The sequence below is a fragment of the Acanthochromis polyacanthus genome, chromosome 20 (genome assembly GCF_021347895.1).
Source record: "Acanthochromis polyacanthus isolate Apoly-LR-REF ecotype Palm Island chromosome 20, KAUST_Apoly_ChrSc, whole genome shotgun sequence".
Lineage (NCBI taxonomy): Eukaryota > Metazoa > Chordata > Actinopteri > Pomacentridae > Acanthochromis > Acanthochromis polyacanthus.
The window spans coordinates 7391457-7410638 of NC_067132.1; the positions used below are offsets into that span (position 1 = coordinate 7391457).

The following is a 19182-nucleotide window of genomic DNA, read 5'->3' on the forward strand; positions in this document are numbered from 1 at the left end:
TAACTTAAAATTTTAGGAGCGCAAGCAGAAAATTTAAGGGCGCGCACCGAAATCGACTTGCAAAGTAAATATTCACATTTCCTCTCATTTTCACTGTATTACTGACAAATACTTGAACAAGAAATGCAGAAAATGTAATGTTTTCAATTCATATTTTATTGTGCAGCAGTTGACACAGCATAACAAGAAAAGCACTCAGAGTGCAGTACTCTGCCAAGGCTGCTCAGTTGATGTATTATTTCCAACAGATGAAATCTTTAATAAAAAATGAGCTTGCACTGAGCACAGGCATGTGTTGTGCATGTTATGTATGGATACTGAATCACGTGTAAATTTACCCTTATAAAGGTCTGTTGATCAGTTCATCCATTTTGGCAGGCCTTTGTTTTGCAAGTGTTAAAACAACCATTCCCTCCAGGCTTTTATTTTGAAGGATAATTTTTAATGGATTTTTTTTGTCACCATTCCAGCGGCACAGGAAGTGGTTGTCAAGAGCGATTTCTTGACATGACGAAGACGCTGCCGGAAAGTCTGAAAATTCACAAACATAAAAGAAAACGGTTCCACACTGGTGCTGTCTAGCAAATGTGTTTAAACTTAGAAGCACCTAGCTGTAATGGGGACAAGCTCTTACAGTGCTTGCTGAAGAAAGGAGTGAAGAACAGAAAGGTGAATTTGTGTTCAAAATAAGACTGACGGCTGAACGTAAATAAAGGCTTTGTGAAACATCAGGAGCTTCACCGTCAGCCCCTCACTCTCACACACATTGGCCCATTTTCTTCTTCTTTGGTCTTTTGTTCCTCTTTTGGAGTTAATGTCAGTTGGAAACCAGCACATTTGGACATTACTGTCAGCTGCTGGGCTGAAGTGTGGAGCAGAAGTTTGTCGGCAACAAAAAAATATTCAATAATAATTTGAAAAAAATCGGCAAATTTACTGGTCCCACATGTGCTAGAAGCAGGGATGGGATCAGCAAGTTCTCATTCCAGCGGAAAGTTGTTGACAGGGGGGGAGACGGCTGCGGCGGTGCAGCGACTTCCAATCGCTGGGCCATTTACAATCGTCGTTAACAAGCTATCGCTAACGTCATTACCATCGCGCGGGAGTATCAGTGACAATAAAGTGTTCAAACTTGTGAAATCGGCGTTCAAACAAATGAAATCGGGAAATCGGCGGATCCGTGGTAACGTCCCATCCCTGAAAAAAAGCGGAATTCCGCAAATTCGCGGAAAAATCACATCCTTGTAGAAGATGCAAATATACTTGCAGTGTCTCACATTTTAGTCACAAAATGCGACTATTTAGTCGCAGTCTGGAGCCCTGCCATCATCACATGAACTTGCTTTATGACCAAATACCGGTAAAACTAGTGATGTTCATTGGTTGTACTGGAGCTCATCAACAAATGCCAACTTATGGGAACTGCTGTGATAAACATAAATACTATACTTGCAAACCTCAGCATCAGTTTTTGAACATGAAACTAAAGGAACGAGACTAAAAGAGGATGGCAGACTATCCGGTGTGGGGAGCATGACCATGTATGCATCTGACAAGAATGTAAATTACTGAGAGGAGCAGTTGGTAGAACATGATAGGAATGTGTAACAGACAGTATAGAACAGTATAACACCTCTGCTAATGACTTAAAAGACAAATAATTCAAAATCAAATCACCTCTTACTGATTAAATTATATCTAAGATAACAAAGGAGAATATTTGCTCTTACAAATTAAGAAAATGGAACATTTTAGAAAGACTATTTGAAAATACAGAAACTCAAAGCAAATAAGTAAACTTGTGATCAGACCTGAGACCAGAACTTTTTCTGTTTGGACCTATGGGCTGCATCTATCTGCATGTCAGCATCACGGCTCCACATTAAAAAGAATTCTGAGGAATTCAAAGATTCTATTTGTGAGACTTTAGAAAATAATATCAGTGGAAACACAGTGACAGCAGTAATCTGGAGGTGGAGCAAGCCATAGTTCCACTAATCATGTACTTAAAATCACTCCACGAACAGTGTGCTAATTTCACAATCTAGTTCTGCAAAACAGACGGGCTGTAGACCTGACACGCAGGGTTATAGGGGAAATCAGAGTTGCTGTGACATCTCAGACGGTGTTTAAACAGTTCAACCTATGGATTCATCCAAGAGAAAAACTGCAAAATGAAACTTTCCTCAACAACATGAAAAGAGGCCTGATGAATATTACCAGTACATTTTTTTGATGAGATGAAATCAAAATACATTTGTTCAGCTCAGATGGAGTCCAGCATGTTCAGATCAGGACTACCACAGCGAATGCATCGCCCCAACAGAGGAGCAAGGAGCTGGGAGGGTGATGATGTGGAGATGTATGAGTGCAGGAGGTGTTGGGGCAGTGACATCCGTAGATGCACCATGAATACCTCTGGATACACCAAAATACCGTCTGACAAAATGACTCTTAGTTTGCAGAGCTGTTAAAGAAGTACATTCCAGCATGACGATAACAAGCCTCTGCTGCCAAAATCATACAAGTTTTTCTCAAAAGAATAAAATTCAAAACCATGACCTATCTAGTGTGTACTTGCACTTGCAATCCCACAGGAATTCAAGTGGACATTTCTTAATAGAAAGGCAGACGCCACACAAGACCCTCTAGCAAAGGACAGCTGAAAAAGGAATCTGTGAAGAATGAGGAACACCTCTCCAGATTACATGGCTATCCTCCATGAGCGGGATCTGGACGTTAGCAAAACATAAAGAGTGGGCACACAAAGTAATTTAAGAAGTTAAAGTAATGAAGGTGTTGCATTGTGTTCTTGTATTTAAAATACAGTCTAAACGTTCATTTTACATAGAGCAAATACCCTATGTATGAGAAATTAGAAGTGATATGATTGCTGTAACATTGTACAATTGATGAATCATTCAACACTGAACGTAATATTGCACAAGAATGTATTCATCTCTGCTGTACGGTATACTAATACAGTATGTAAGTATGTTCACCAAGATAAAAACATCCAATAGAAATTCAGTTGCCCTGAGGTTGATAAATGCAATTTCATCAAAGACCAAAACCCACTGCATGCTGCAGACAGTCTACTTTTAAATCTGGTTTAGACTTGCAGCCGAGGAACAAGGACAGAAAAAGCAAGAAAAGAGAGAAGCAGCGGCTGCAAAAGTTTGAGAGCTAGAAAAAAAAAAAAAAAAGTGATGACAGCCTCAGTGGGAGGGCCACAAAACATAATTTATTTTAACACTGTCACACCAGAAAAGGACAGCATCTGTATTTATGCTGTACCAAATGTTCCAGCCGTCTCCAGGACTATTCAAAATGAATCTATATTTTATGCGGGTTTCCTTACCTGTCTCTAAGCTGTACAGAGCGCATGCATAATTGACTGTCTGCTGCTAGATGACCAGCCATAAACTCATAACAGAGCATCGTCTGTGAGATAGAGGCTGTCCTTTTATTCTGCCAAGTGCCCATCACTAGCTAGAACAATACAATAACTACACCAGATGCAAAAAGTTAGCAGAGGATATATTATAAATGGTATGACATGAATTAGATAATGGTATTAAAAATGTAACTCAAAGTGTTCTTTACCTAATATATATTATAGCATTCATTTTGTATTATTCAGCTTTAACTAATAATGTCTGGGGTGTATTAGGATGAAACTCAATCATGCTCAACAAGGAAATAGAGTCAGTGTTGAACAGGAGGGAGAAGGGCATGGTAAAGGCTTGTGGGAGGATTGGACAGTCAGGTATTGATCTTCTTTAGCCAGCGACTTGCAAAGAACATCCCACACATCCTTGAGGGAACCCAGCATTTTCTCCTTGGCTCAGAGTAATTGAGATATTCGTGACCAGCAGAGACTCTGTGTGAACCAGACCACCTGGGTAGCTGCTGAATGGACGGATGTTTCTGTCATCGTGCCTCTGTATGCAAACCTACACCTACACATATGTGTGATATTTGGATTTTGGATTGTACTTTGTGCAGATGTCAACATGTTTGTGAGTGCTGGATGTCACTGGCTTAGGTCTGATAGTGTTAGCTCTGATAGGACAGTGTAGATACCACTGTTCTGCTGTTACCATTACTACACACATCTGTTATTCCAATTATTCCCAAAGGGTTGTAAGATTTAAGAATTTTAGGATTAAGAAGAATTTGAAGGGTACTAAGTTAAAGACAAGTTTAGGAAATCTTCTCCTACAACTCAGGTTGTTTCACAGCTTTAAAAAAATATGCCAATAAAACACTTTATGATATGGGAAAATCACACTTTGAATTGCTTTGAACTACTCAGACATTAATAGTGTCAAATTTAAACAAATATAAAAGGAGTTGGACACAACAGTTAGATCTGGTTCAGAGACAGATAAGTTTATATGAAAGTAAATTATTGTTTTTGCCTTGCAGATGAGGTACAGACAGCTGAAAACACTAAGTATATAGTCAAGGAGATTAACTGGCACCTCTTAAGGTCACATGGAGGCCTCAGGATAGGATAGTCATCCCTGAGTTAGTGGTGTAGCATAGTGTACTGACACCAGAGCACTATCACAACACCTTGCTGCTAAAATGAGTAGTATCAGTACTTCAACTGTTTCAATAGAAGTCATATTTCCTGAGTTGTGTGGATTTGTGACAGTGGAGCTGTGCTTGCTCAGCTTCCACTCCCTACAGGCATGATAGGTGTTTCTGCTCTTTTAGGCATACTGCAAGATTCATGAGGGCAAAATCAAAGTCATGGCTGCACATAGAAGTGCCTCTGAGAACTTTTCACAGATTGTCCACAGAGTAGACAGATAAAAAGCAATACAGCATGATTTTACCGACAGCTGACAGACATGATCAGAGAATTAAAGAGCAATAGGCCAGCAATCTGATAGATAATACAACTATAATATAACTAATCAAGCCAAAGTCAAACAAACTCTGATTACCTCTGCCAAGGAGGTTATGTGACATCCGGCGTTTGTGTGTCCGTCTGTTAGCACGATAACTCAAAAACGCCTGGGCAGATTCAGATGAAATTTTGAGGGGATGTAGACTATGGTAAGAGGAAGAGCTGATTAATTTTGTGGCAATCCGGAAAGGATCCTGGATTCTGTTTTTTAGTATGTTTTTAGCATGTGTTGTATTCCCAATGCGTACTAGTATTTTGTCCCTATCACTCACCAGAGTTCAAGTGGGGAGCAGAAATGCATGCTGGGATGTGTTGTTTACCTCAGTTATAATGAAGGTCAATGTGAGCGGCAGAGCAGCAAATAAAGCTCCGACAGAATCTTCAGTAAGTCATCTTATTCATGCAAACCACAATATTACATGGTGTCAGAGACTCATCGGACCGTACGCTTCTAAAGAAAGGAGTTAATGATGGATCCATCGGGAGTGCCTACACCGCAGATGGATTGGGATTCGGCAAACCTTCCCGACGCATGGCGGAGATTCGTGCAGCACGTAAAGCTCATGTTTTCTGGACCACTAAAGGGAAAGGAGGAAGCGACCCCAATGCAGCTACTTGCTTTTGTGGGTAGGAGAAAGAGGCCGCAATATTTTAACACTTGGACATTGACCGCAGATGAAGCTAATAAGCTAGACACTTATTACGGACACTTTGAAGAGTACCTCATGCCTAAAACTAACACGATTTTTGCAAGGTACAAGTTCAATGAGGAGACTGCAAGGCGAAGGGGAGTCTTTTGAGCATTACGTTACTGAGCTAAAGCTACTTGTGAAGCAATGCTGCTATGCTAATACTGATGAGATGGTGCGTGATAGGATCGTATTTGCCACTAACTCACCTCATGTGAGAGAGAAGCTGTTAAATCAAGGCTCAGACTTTCAATTCCAGCTCATGATCCTTTACTGCATGGGTTTCCTGTTTTCCTCTCTATCCTTGGCGGAGGTCTGCACTCTCTGAGTGCTTTTCTAGTTCATTTTGTGACCAGTAAACTATTTTCATCATCAGTTTGATGAGGCAATGACTACTGTTTAATTGGCTTTCTTTCCAACGTGGCAAACATTTTTACATTTCTCCACAGCGTTTTCCACTGGAAACTTGAACTCACGTTATTGCAAACTGCAAAAAATCAGGTATTGACGAGTACGCAATATAATGATCACACACATTCCTGCCAGAAAGAGTGAAATGAGCAAGTAAATGTGCAGTTAATTAACGCTACACCTATCTCTACCATGATTCATCCCTTATATGCAGCGGTGTTGACATGCGAAGGTGTAGAGATGTGAATGTGTAAAGAGGTCATCTTAATGAACAGTCCTCCAGTTCTGGTTGGGATTAAAGTGTATGAACACACTGTAGAACGCTAATTCACTCCTGCTGTTTTATGGCTTCAATTCACATCGTCCACTGCCCTGCACTGGGATTATTAAAGTATTCAAATACAAATTTTAAACTCCATGTTCCTTCATATATTATTCCATTATGTTTCCTAATGCTGTAGGTTTTTGCTGAGTATCTATATCAAGACATTTTAGGCAGGAATGTATTGTACTGAAGTCACAACTTTGGTATTGTATGAACTAGGGCTGCAACAACGAATCAATAAAATCAACTAATCGATTATTAAAAGCGTTGCAACGAATTTCATATCGATTCGTTGCGTCGCGTGATTCATACGTCACTCGCCAGGTCATGGAGCCGTCTACTTCACCTGCAGAGCGAGTTCAACAGAGTGAGGTGGAGGCAGAGCAAGAAGCGGTGTTTTCAAAGGAAGAGTAAAATTCAACAAATGAAACATGACTGACGTGGAGAAAAACAGCTTCTCAAAACAAAAAAAAAAATTCTGAAATCGCACGGATGGCGGACGGTCACGACGGACCACTATGTGGTCACGTGACCGTGCTTTCTGCTTGAGGGGTCCGACAGATGAGTTGATAAACACAGCTGGTCGGCGGCAAACTTTCTCGATTATTTCGAAAACACTTAAGCGAAAAATATTTCTGACATCATTTGAAGATGAATAAGCTGCAGCAGCTGATGCTGTCCTTGTTTTTAGTTCACTGAAGGCTAGTTTAGATATTTGAGGACAGTAGAAGTTGACCTCTATGCAAATGAGCTGCAGGTAAACACCGGATCGCAGCTGGGAAACGCACCGCAACCTGACCAGCATGCCACAAACGGTGTGTGTTCATCTAGTGGACCACACACTTTAAGTCACTACATTGTCCTGCATTTGTTCCACTTTAAAGTGAGGAAATGTAACGTCAGTAGCCTATTTCTGTTAGCTCGCCTGATGCTAGCGTTTGCTTGTTAGCTGATAATGACAGTGATGGGTGTGTGTGACTGTGAGAGATGCTTTTATTTCACTTTAATCAGCTAAAGCATGCTTTGGATATGCATTATAAATAAACGTCACTTGCACACAGAGGGGTAGTAATAATTTAAAGATTGAGCCTCAAGTTTTAATTTTCTGACAAAGTCTGAGTGAAGACACAGGTCTGTTATTGGAGTGATCAGGATGAATAACATTGACAGGCTTTATGATGAGAAAGACATCATGTCCACCAGTGTTGGGCAGTAACGTCACTACAAATAGCGTCGTTAGTAGTTAACTACATTTTTCTGTAACGACGTGATAGCGTTGTTGTTTACAAAATCAAAAAACGTTCAACAGCTTAGCTAATCTTTTGGTCATATAGCGCGGTAGCAACGCAAAAAAGTTACATTAAATGATGAATGTTGAACTGCTTGAAGCGGAGCTTTCTGCTCTGCTGCAGTCTCATCTCACACTTTTAAGGATCAGACAGTGACATCCTCTCCAAAATGCCGACATGTCTGTGTCGACCAATAGAAGCGGAGGAACTGTTGATGTCGTCATTTAACAATCCTTCCTGCGACTCATGGATCCACACACACACACACACACACAGACGCTCGCTTCAGTTCACTGAAGCAACCGAAGGAGTCAGAGTCACCGTGGCCCCTACCTAAATAGTTATATGAGTTTTTGTGAAAAAACGGAGAAAAGTTGTTTTCAGATGCCTACTGTGCCAGCCCAAGGCAAAGTTTCTGTCAACTTCAAAGACGTCAAATACAAATCAGAGAACCCATATACAGGTGACTACCGAATATGCACAACCAGCAGCAATTAGCTAACCACCACATGTCAACCGCAGTATAAGATGCACACACAAACGAGCTACTTTTCAACATCTAAAATTCGCGTGGCAGTAAATTAATTAAATTAAGCGTAAGGCTGTGGTGGTAGTGTGTGAATATGTATAAATTGGGGGATTAAATAAATTAAACTGATACATATTGGAGGGAAGAGGTACGGGAGAAAACGAGGTAACAGTAAAACCAAAATCTGTCTTCTTCAGTATTACTGTTAACACTAATGAGCAAATGGCTGAAAAAAATAACAGAAAGGGTAACAAAAGTGATGGCATAAATGATTAAATATCTTAATCTTACACTCAAGACCAAATGAGTTAAGTAGTAGTGGATACAGCACTTTGGGAAAGCATGGAATGATTTTACATAGATATTAGACTTAAGAAATAAAACTTGATTTAATACCCAACGTGAATACCCAAATTATGTATAATATTGTCTTACTATAATATTGCTTACTTTATATGGAAATTATATCAAATGTAACCTATTATACCCTCCAGTGTAAGTGGTGTGTTAATATAAGCTACTGCAACTTAATTATCAGATACATTATGTCTGCAATACAAACTAAAAGAAAATCAAAACAATGATTTCTAATGTAAAAGGTTGATTCATTTTAAATATAGCCGTATACCGCCGTATACCCTGGACTACACCACTGGCCAAGAGGGCTTAAAGTTCACTAAATAACAAACTTAAGGTTGAGCAAAAAGGATAATTCAATGAAATGACAGAGATTTGCTTGCTGGTATTGGAGTTATCTGCAGATTCTACTCAGATATGCATCCCTTCAATATCTCTTGGTGTTTTAGGCTACTGAGAGCAATGACTTCAGGGTAAAAATATCCAATATTGCTGCCCCAGTTCAAGTGAGTGCTGTTTTCCTGGTATTCAGGATCAACAAAAAATGTAAGGGCCCAGTCACTTATTAAGTTTAGAAATTGTGATTTCCACTAAGATAACAATGACATACAGCATACTGCAGTATAAATATATATAATATCTGTGATAACACATTTCATCCATATCAACCGCATCTTGAAAAAGTGTTTTAAAGCCTGTCGTGTTTGCTATACTTAGGGTCCGACTCTATTGAAACCCGATCGTGAATTATTTTCCCGTTTTGTGGAACTCAGATTTGGCAGACTAAAAATACTCAAAAACGTGCGAAAGTCTGCAGACACATCAGAACTGGTGAAAATTTGACATTTCATAGGAACTGCCTAGGTGTGAGCCAAAATGGCTCCATATCGCCACTTGGAAAATTTCAAACATTTACTATGGCCAGTACATGTCACCTAGAGTTACACACGTGGACAAAATTGTTGGTACCCCTCAGTTAAAGAAGGAAAAACCCACAATTCTCACTGAAATCACTTGAAACTCACAAAAGTAACAATAAATAAAAATTTATTGAAAATTAAATAATCAAAATCAGCCATCACTTTTGAATTGTTGATTAACATAATTATTTAAAAAAACAACTAATGAAATAGGGCTGGACAAAAATGATGGTACCCATAACTGAATATTTTGTTGCACAACCTTTGAGGCAATCACTGCAATTAAACGATTTCTGTATTTGTCAATGAGCGTTCTGCAGCTGTCAACAGGTATTTTGGCCCACTCCTCATGAGCAAACAGCTCCAGTTGTCTCAGGTTTGATGGGTGTCTTCTCCAAATGGCATGTTTCAGCTCCTTCCACATATGTTCAATGGGATTCAGATCTGGGCTCATAGAAGGCCACTTTAGAATAGTCCAACGCTTTTCTCTCAGCCATTCTTGGGTGTTTTTGGCTGTGTGTTTTGGATCGTTGTCCTGTTGGAAGACCCATGACCTGCGACTGAGACCAAGCTTTCTGACACTAGGCAGCACATTTCTCTCCAGAATGCCTTGATAGTCTTCAGATTTCATCGTACCTTGCACACTTTCAAGACACCCTGTGCCAGATGCAGCAAAGCAGCCCCAAAAACATTACTGAGCCTCCTCCATGTTTCACCGTAGGGACAGTGTTCTTTTCTTCGTATGCTTGGTTTTTGAGTCTATGAACATAGAGTTGATGTGCCTTACCAAAAAGCTCCAGTTTGGTCTCATCTGTCCAAAGGACATTCTCCCAGAAGCTTTGTGGCTTGTCAACATGCATTTTTGCAAATTCCAGTCTGGCTTTTTATGAGTTTTTTTCAGCAGTGGTGTCCTCCTTGGTCGTCTCCCATGAAGTCCACTTTGGCTCAAACAACGACGAATGGTGCGATCTGACACTGATGTACCTTGGCCTTGGAGTTCACCTTTAATTTCTTTGGAGGTTGCTCTGGGCTCTTTGGATACAATTCCAACGATCCGTCTCTTCAATTTGTCATCAATTTTCCTCTTGCGGCCACGTCCAGGGAGGTTGGCTACTGTCCCGTGGGTCTTGAACTTCTGAATAATATGAGCCACTGTTGTCACAGGAACTTCAAGCTGTTTAGAGATGGTCTTATAGCCTTTACCTTTAAGATGTTTGTCTATAATTTTTTTTCGGATGTCCTGGGACAATTCTCTCCTTCGCTTTCTGTTGTCCATGTTCAGTGTGGTACACACCTTTTCACCAAACAGCAGGGTGACTACTTGTCTCCCTTTAAATAGGCAGACTGACTGATTATGAGTTTGGAAACACCTGTGATGTCAATTAAATGACACACCTGAGTTAATCATGTCACTCTGGTCAAACAGTTTTCAATCTTTTATAGAGGTACCATCATTTTTGTCCAGGCCTGTTTCATTAGTTTGTTTTTTTAAATAATTATGTTAATCAACAATTCAAAAGTAATGGCTGTTTTTGATGATTTAATTTTCAATAAATTTTTATTTATTGTTACTTTTGTGAGTTTCAAGTGATTTCAGTGAGAATTGTGGGTTTTTCCTTCTTTAACTGAGGGGTACCAACAATTTTGTCCACGTGTGTATGAGATTTGGTACACATATGTAACTCGTCAACACACACAAAATTGTAACTGACAACCATATCCAAATCCCAACAGGAAGTTGGCTATTTTGAATTAAATATCATATTTTGGATGATTTTCAACTAATTTTTGCAGATTTTCCAAAGCTATAAACTCAAACAGAATAACTCTGACAGAGCTGAAATTTGGCCAGGATGTAAACCAGGCGTGGGTGATCAAAAGTTATCAAAATGCTTCCACTAAAGTTCGAGGACGTGGAAATGGCGGCCCGTGGAATTGTGATGTTACGCCATGAAACAGGAAGTGCTCTCTAACTAGCCTGTACATGCTCCAATCTTCCTCAGATTTTACATGTGTGATCAGAGTCCAGCCTTCATCACATCCATAGGCTGAAATCCACTCTCAGTCACAGCGCTACTGAGACTCACTGACCAACAACGATGCAAGGACCCGTTCAACGCTGCTTGCAGCTTTAATTGTAATTGCCTCTCCTTGGAGATGCTTATCAATAAAAATTAAACTGCTCATGTGCTACAAGACAGATGTGGATTTATAAGTTCTGTATCTCACCTGATCACAGGACAGTGGAGGACACCTCAGCTGGCACTGTTTCCTTCCGTTCACACAGGTACAGGAGAGACAGTCCTCCTCCCACTCCGATCCTGCCTGGCTCACACACACATGCGCACATGCGCACACACACACACACACACACACACACACACACACACACACACACACACACACACACACACACACACACAGTCATATTTAGACTTTTAAAATGCAGTAACTGGGTTGATACCTCAACAGGCCATTACCCTGCATGCACTCTGGCAGGAGTGCAGGTTTGATAAAGTGTAACTGGTCATAGCTCAGGATGTATTTCTTCTGCAATCCACTAAAACTCTGACTGCACTGTGGAGCATATTAGGTTATAATGGGATGTTATGATGCTGTAATTATTACAATGCATTACACAGACATTGGATCATTCAATAGAAGAGCTCAGTTTTAGAAGCAGCTACTAAGTGCCTCTGCAGCTCCCACTGAGCCATTTGGTTTAATAGTCATGAGATGGTTGATTAGAAAACCATAGAAGGTCTTTATGTGGATATTAGTCATCACCAGCTGACAGAAAAAGAGAGGAAGAGTAGACAGGGAGAAAGAAAAAGACAGACAGTAAGAATGAGTGAAAAGCAGTGATGGATGGAGGATTGGAAATAAAGAGGAAGACTGAGGAAGAATTGGGATGGAGAGAAAACAGATGGCTGGGGTGAGAGGCTGAAAAACAATACTGTGAAAAAGGGTAAAGAAACAAAGAGAATGAAAGAGAAAGACCTGAAAAAGAAAGATCAAGAGAAGAGGACCTGACCTCTTGTCAATGTATGATTAATTCTTATAATCCCATAATATCCCCTCCTTCATAAATAATTCCTGGCAGGCTTGCCCGGTTGCAGTGCGGCTTTCTACAGCACCTCCTGAATAATAGATGAGACTGAGGGCTGGAGAGGCATTGTGCTATAAAGTGGCCTGTGGGGCTTGTCACTCATCTTCTAATAGGCCCTTCTTCACGAGTAATAACACAATGGGAGTGAATGGGATGGAACGTAAACACTACATTAACGCTACGCTTCAGACACACCCACAATGAGGCAGGAACAGTGTTTGCTAGGCAGCACATGTGTGGTTCCTCTTGGTGTGAGCCAGTGTTACCTCCTGCAGGACGCCCTGGTCATGGCAGGGACAGAGGGCGGGGATGACACACACTCCGTCCAGGTTTCGGTAAAGCCCCTCCTGACACACACAGCCCTCGCTGGACCGGCTGCAGTTGACAGGAGAGGAGGAGTAAATGTCCTGGCAGCTCCTCTCACACAGTGGAGCCTCCTCCTCCGATGAGCTCCTCCTCCACTGCTCCCCAACGGGACACTCTGGACAGAAGGAGGAGAGGGTAGATGTTCAGGAAGGTGTTCAGACGAATTAGTACGGGAATAGGAAAAGGGTGAAACGGACAGAAAATGAGAGCATGTGCAGGTTCAGTAATAATCACTATGACGTAAAGACCAGGTGTTTCAGCAGGTAAGGTCTGGGCTGCTGTAAGGGACCTTCAGCATCACCAAGTCCCTAAAACTGCCTCCTTCTAACAAACTGGGAAGTTAAATCTTATCTGATGGTAATTTCACTACTTTTAAGCTCTTCTTGTGGCCGTTATTAGGTCTGGACATTCAAAGTGTATCATGTTATTTTCAGAACAGTCCTTTCTATCCAGATCTTTTAGCATTTCATGTAAATAACACTTTTAGATTTATTATATTAGTCTTTACATTAAGGAGAAGTAAAACAGTAAAGAAATGTTTTCATAATTATTCAGAGTATAAATTTTGGAATCTGATGCAGCTTCCCAGAAAACTGCAGCATGTGACAAACCGAGGCTTTCTACTGAATTATTACTATCAATCATTCACTTTCTCTGAGAGGTTGATCTCAGTTGCTGTGGCACACATTGATATGGGTGTGTCAAAGCCCCATTGCTTCAAATATGACAAAAAAGTCTAAATCTTCCAATACTGTCGCTGTAAACTGCATTTACTGTGCAAAGCTTGAGGCATAGCACCGATATCTATGGGGGCAAGACTGTACTGACTGTATTTAACAGAGGCTTTAGGGTCCACACTGATTCAGTTAATATTAATACAAATACACATCATCACTGATCTGACTCACCACAGTCAGGGGCAGCGCAGGTTGTGGTTCGGTGGTTCGGACCTTCACATGCAGCTCCTCCATACTGGCTGGGCTGCAGGATGAACCTGGTGGAGGTCTGGTGTCCGGTACCACAGGAAGCTGAGCACGGACTCCACGGGGACCAGCTGGACCACTGGCAGTCCACTGGAGGGGACAAATAATGATAACCAACATTTTTATGTCAGCGTTGCTTTTATATTCATTTATCTGTTGAATCAGAAAGCAGGAAACAGAAGAAAGTTTCCACCTGAGCCATGGAACGATCCCAACAGTGTCCATCTCCATTTATACTAAAATCATTCTCAAACCCTATTTTTAGGGTGTTTTTTTCTCCTTTTACATTTAAGGTCTTATGTTGGTCATTACAAGGACCAGCCATAAATCCAGTTATTTGTCAGAGGGTTCAAGCTCTCCAGATCATCCATTATGAAAATATATCACGTTAGGAAATTATTCTGTTGTTTTATGCAGTAACAGAGATACGGTTTCATATTTTTGTTGACAAGATTGTCTGAAATCTGAATCAGAAACATGAAAATGGGAAAAGTAATTAAATGGCTCATCTTGCACTCTTTTCAACACTACCTCTGAATCACTGCAAGGAAAAATCTGAATTTATGTTTTGTGTAATGACAACTATGTTGGAGGCAGAGCGGACATTTGCTGTCATTTCGAAACTGGATTCCTTTTTGCTCACGGAGAAACAACAAGTATCGTCAGAAACAATAAATTCTGCTGTTTATTTTAATATCCAGGAGGGCTTCATTCTTCAATGACAGACTTTGTGATTTAGCTAAAAAGGATTGTGAAATTTGTACAAGATAAAAGAATAGTAAAGGTATTACTGTGACTTCATACTATCATTCCATTGGTAGGTATAAAAGCAGATGTAATTCTCACGTTCTGGTTCTTTTTTGTGGTGTGATATTAAAATATCAATACACAAATATTATATAAGTGTAGATAATGCATGTAAATGTTAACATATCTGTGCAATGACAAGTTCACTAGTAATTGAAACGAAACAAAAGAGTATAAAGACTGACAGTTCTATGCAGGTTTTAACTATGATCAAATCTGATGTAAATTTAAAATCATTTTTATAGCAAATATTATTTGTTTGAAAGATCGAGTAATTCATTTTAATTTAATATATGCTATGACTTCCTGCAATAAAGAGTTTGTGAGAAAGAGAATTGGGATGTAAAGTGCATCTGTCAAGTTCAAAGATTGAACAGCAAAACGACCCTGAAATAATGCAAAACTTGTATTTGTGAGTGTGGGTCTTTTCCTTAATCTCATCTATTTGGTGGTTATGGACACATTTTAGTCAATAACTCAAACACAAACTCAGATGAGAACAAAGTAGCTTGAACCTCCTGAAGCTTCCCCAAAACATTGTGAAAGATTCAAAAACACTTCCTGATCAATGTTCATGTTCATTTATGGTCTGCCAATTATATACAGATTAATACAGTCCATAGGCTTTACACACCACAAACTATTAAAACAGTGCAAATGCTAACAGCAGACTATTTTAGACTAACGGCCATGAGAAATTTAAGCCATTTTCCATGTGTGTCAGTTTAAATAGTAGCTAGTGATCGTAGCTGTTCTCTGCATGCCAGAGGAAAAGCAGCAAACATGGAAGATGACAGTAAAACAGAGGAAAAGCAGCAAACATGGAAGATGACAGTAAAACAGAGGAAAAGCAGCAAACATGGAAGATGACAGTAAAACAGCCACAGAGAACAGTCTCCTTCAGGGGAAGGAGACTGTTGTTATTCAGAAGAATTGGACTTCTTATTATTTTGTTAATTATTATACTTATTTATACAATGCATCAATGTAGCCGCAAGGGGACACAAGCCAGTGTCTTATTGTGCCGGTCCCAAGCCTGGATAAATACAGAGGGTTGTGTCAGGAAGGGCATCCGACGTAAAACTTTGGCCAAATCAATCATGCGAATCAAATGTATGACTTCCATACCGGATCGGTTGAGGCCCGGGGTAACAACGACCGCCATCGGTGCTGTCGACCTACAGGGTACCGGTGGAAAATGGACGACTGTTGGTCTAAGAAGAAGGAGGGGAGGAAGGTGTGTTCGTAGGAAGAGAGAGAAGAGGAACACCAAGAGTCTAGGACTGAGAGTAGGGACTTTGAATGCTGGAACTATGACAGGAAAGATAGAGAGTTGGTTGACATGATGCAGAGGAGGAAGGTGGACATACTGTGTGTCCAGGAGACCAGGTGGAAAGGGAGTAAAGCTAGAAGTTTAGGAGCAGGGTTCAAGTTGTTCTATCATGGTGTAGATAGGAAGAGAAATGGAGTAGGAGTTATCGTGAAGGAGGAGTTTGTTAGGAATGTCCTGGAGGTAAAAAGAGTGTCAGATCGAGTGATGAGCCTGAAGCTAGAAATCGAAGGTGTGATGCTCAATGTTGTTAGTGGGTATGCTCCATAGGTAGGATGTGAGCTGGAGGAGAAACAGAAATTCTGGTTGGACCTTGATGAAGTGATGCAGAGCATCCCTAGAAGTGAGAGAGTTGTCATTGGTGCAGACTTCAATGGACATGTTGGTGCAGGAAACAGAGATGATGAGGAGGTCATGGGCAGGTTTGGTATCCAGGAGAGGAACGCAGAAGGACAAATGGTGGTTGACTTTGCAAAAAGGATGGAAATGGCTGTATTGAATACTTTCTTCCAGAAGAGGCAGGAACATAGGGTGACCTATAAGAGTGGAGGTAGGAGCACACAGGTAGACTACATCTTGTGTAGACGGTGTAATCTGAAGGAGATCAGTGACTGCAAAGTAGTGGTAGATGAGAGTGTAGCCAGACAGCATAGGATGGTGGTGTGTAGGATGACCCTGGTGATGAAGAAGATGAAGAGGGCAAAGGCAGAGCAAAGGACCAAATGGTGGAAGCTGAAAAAGGAAGAGTGTTGTATGACTTTCAGGAAAGAGTTGAGACAGGCTTTGGATGGTCAGGAGGTGCTTCCAGATGACTGAACAACTACAGCAAATGTGATCAGGGAGACAGGTCGGAGAGTACTTGGTGTGTCATCTGGAAGGAAAGGAGATCAGGAGACTTGGTGGTGGAATGAGGAGGTGCAGGAGTGGATCCAGAGAAAGAGGTTAGCCTAGAAGAAGTGGGACACTGAGAGGACTGAAGAGAGTAGACAGGAGTACAAGGAGATGCAGCATAAGGTGAAAGTGGAGGTGGCAAAGGGCAAACAAGGGGCTTACGAGGACTTGTATTCTAGGTTGGACAGTAAGGAGGGAGAGACTGACCTGTACAGGTTGGCAAGGCAGAGAGACAGAGATGGGAAGGACGTGCAGCAGGTTAGGGTGATAAAGGATAAGGATGGAAGTGTGTTGACAGGTGCCAATAATGTGATAGGAAGATGGAAAGAGTGCTTTGAAGAACTGATGAATGAGGAAAATGAGAGAGAACGAAGAGTAGAAGAGGTGACTGTTGTGGACCAGGAAGTAGCAAAGATTAGTAAGGATGAAGTGAGGAGGGTATTGAAGAGGATGAAGAGTGGAAAGGCACTTGGTCCTGATGATATACCTGTGGAGGTATGGAAGTGTCTCGGAGAGGTAGCAGTAGAGTTTCTGACTGGGTTGTTCAACAGGATCTTAGATAGTGAGAAGATGCCCGAGGAATGGAGGAGAAGTGTGCTGGTGCCCATCTTTAAGAACAAGGGAGATGTGCGGAGTTGTGGCAACCAACTACAGAGGAAAAAGCTGATGACCCACACGATGAAGCTACGGGAAAGAGTAGTTGAAGCTAGACTAAGGGCAGAGGTGAACATCTGTGAGCAGCAGTATGGTTTCATGCCAAGAAAGAGTACAACAGACGCAATATTTGCTTTGAGGATGTTGATAGAGAAGTACAGAGAAGGTCAGAAGGAGCTGCATTGTGTCTTTGTAGATCTGGAGAAAGCTTATGACAGGGTGCCCAGAGAGGAACTGTGGTTTTCTATGAGGAAGTCTGGAGTGGCAGAGAAGTATGTTAGAGTGGTGCAGGACATGTATGAGGACTGTAAGATAGTGATGAGGTGTGCTGTAGGAGTAACAGAGGAGTTCAAGGTGGAGGTGGGACTACATCAGGGATCAGCTCTGAGCCCCTTCTTGTTTGCTATGGTGATGGACAGGATGACAGACAAGGTTAGACAGGAGTCTCAATGGACTATGATGTTTGCAGATGACATTGTGATCTGTAGTGAGAGCAGGGAACAGGTGGAGGAGAAGCTAGAGGTGTGGATGTTTGCCCTGGAAAGGAGAGGAATGAAGGTTAGCCGCAGCAAGACGGAGTATCTGTGTGTGAATGAGAGGGACCCAAGTGGAAGAGTGAGGTTACAGGGAGAAGAGATCAAGAAGGTGGAGGATTTTAAGTACTTAGGGTCAACAGTCCAGAGCAATGGAGAGTGTGGAAATGAGGTGAAGAAGCGTGTACAGGCAGGCTGGAATGGCTGGAGAAAAGTGTCAGGTGTGATGTGTGATAGAAGAGTTTCAGCTAAAATGAAAGGAAAGGTTTACAAAACTGTGGTGAGACCAGCCATGTTGTTTGGTCTGGAGACAGTGTCCCTGAGGAAAAGACAGGAGGCAGAGCTGGAGGTAGCAGAACTGAAGATGCTGAGGTTCTCTTTGGGAGTGACCAGGATGGACAGGATCAGGAATGAGTACATCAGAGGAACAGCACATGTTAGAGGCTTTGGAGATAAAGTCAGAGAGGCCAGACTGAGATGGTTCGAACATGTCCAGAGGAGAGAGAGTGAATATATTGGTAGAAGGATGCTGAGTTTCCCACTGCCAGGCAGGAGGCCTAGAGGAAGACCAAAGAGGAGGTTTATGGATGTGGTTAAAGAGGACAGGAAGGTAGTTGGTGTGAGAGAAGAGGATGCAGCAGACAAGGTTAGATGGAGGCAATTGATTCGCTGTGGCGACCCCTGAAGGGAAAAGCCGAAAGGAAAAGAAGAATAATTTATACAATGTGTCAGTCAGGGTGTTTTTCACTCATTAGTACATGGATTTCCACTGTTAATATGTTTGGCCCCAGTGTACCTTTTCATGAGCCTCAGGAGGCTAATTATTGATGCAAATAAAAGATCCTTGACTGTATTTTTAGATGAAAAATAAACACCCAAGTTGGGAAATACCTGCATTTCCTGCTCTATTGGAAAAGGGCATTAACTACAACCCACCAGAATGTTCCAAAACCAAAAGTAGGAGGACACAGGATGATGTTCAGATGAAACCAAAGAGATATTCACACATTCAGCTTTCATATGAGGATACGAGTGGCTGCACTTTGTGACACTGTACTCCCTGTGATG

The 19182-nt window shown here is 41.3% G+C and overlaps 1 protein-coding gene across 1 annotated transcript in view; it reads right to left on the minus strand.

Annotated features, from left to right (window-relative positions):
- Nucleotides 1–19182, minus strand: part of sspo (SCO-spondin) — a 163020-nt gene that overhangs the window by 22019 nt on the left and 121819 nt on the right. The window contains 4 exon segments of the mRNA XM_051940433.1: nucleotides 10085–10098; nucleotides 11671–11766; nucleotides 12817–13031; nucleotides 13825–13989. Coding sequence (XP_051796393.1) covers nucleotides 10085–10098; nucleotides 11671–11766; nucleotides 12817–13031; nucleotides 13825–13989 — 490 coding nt within the window.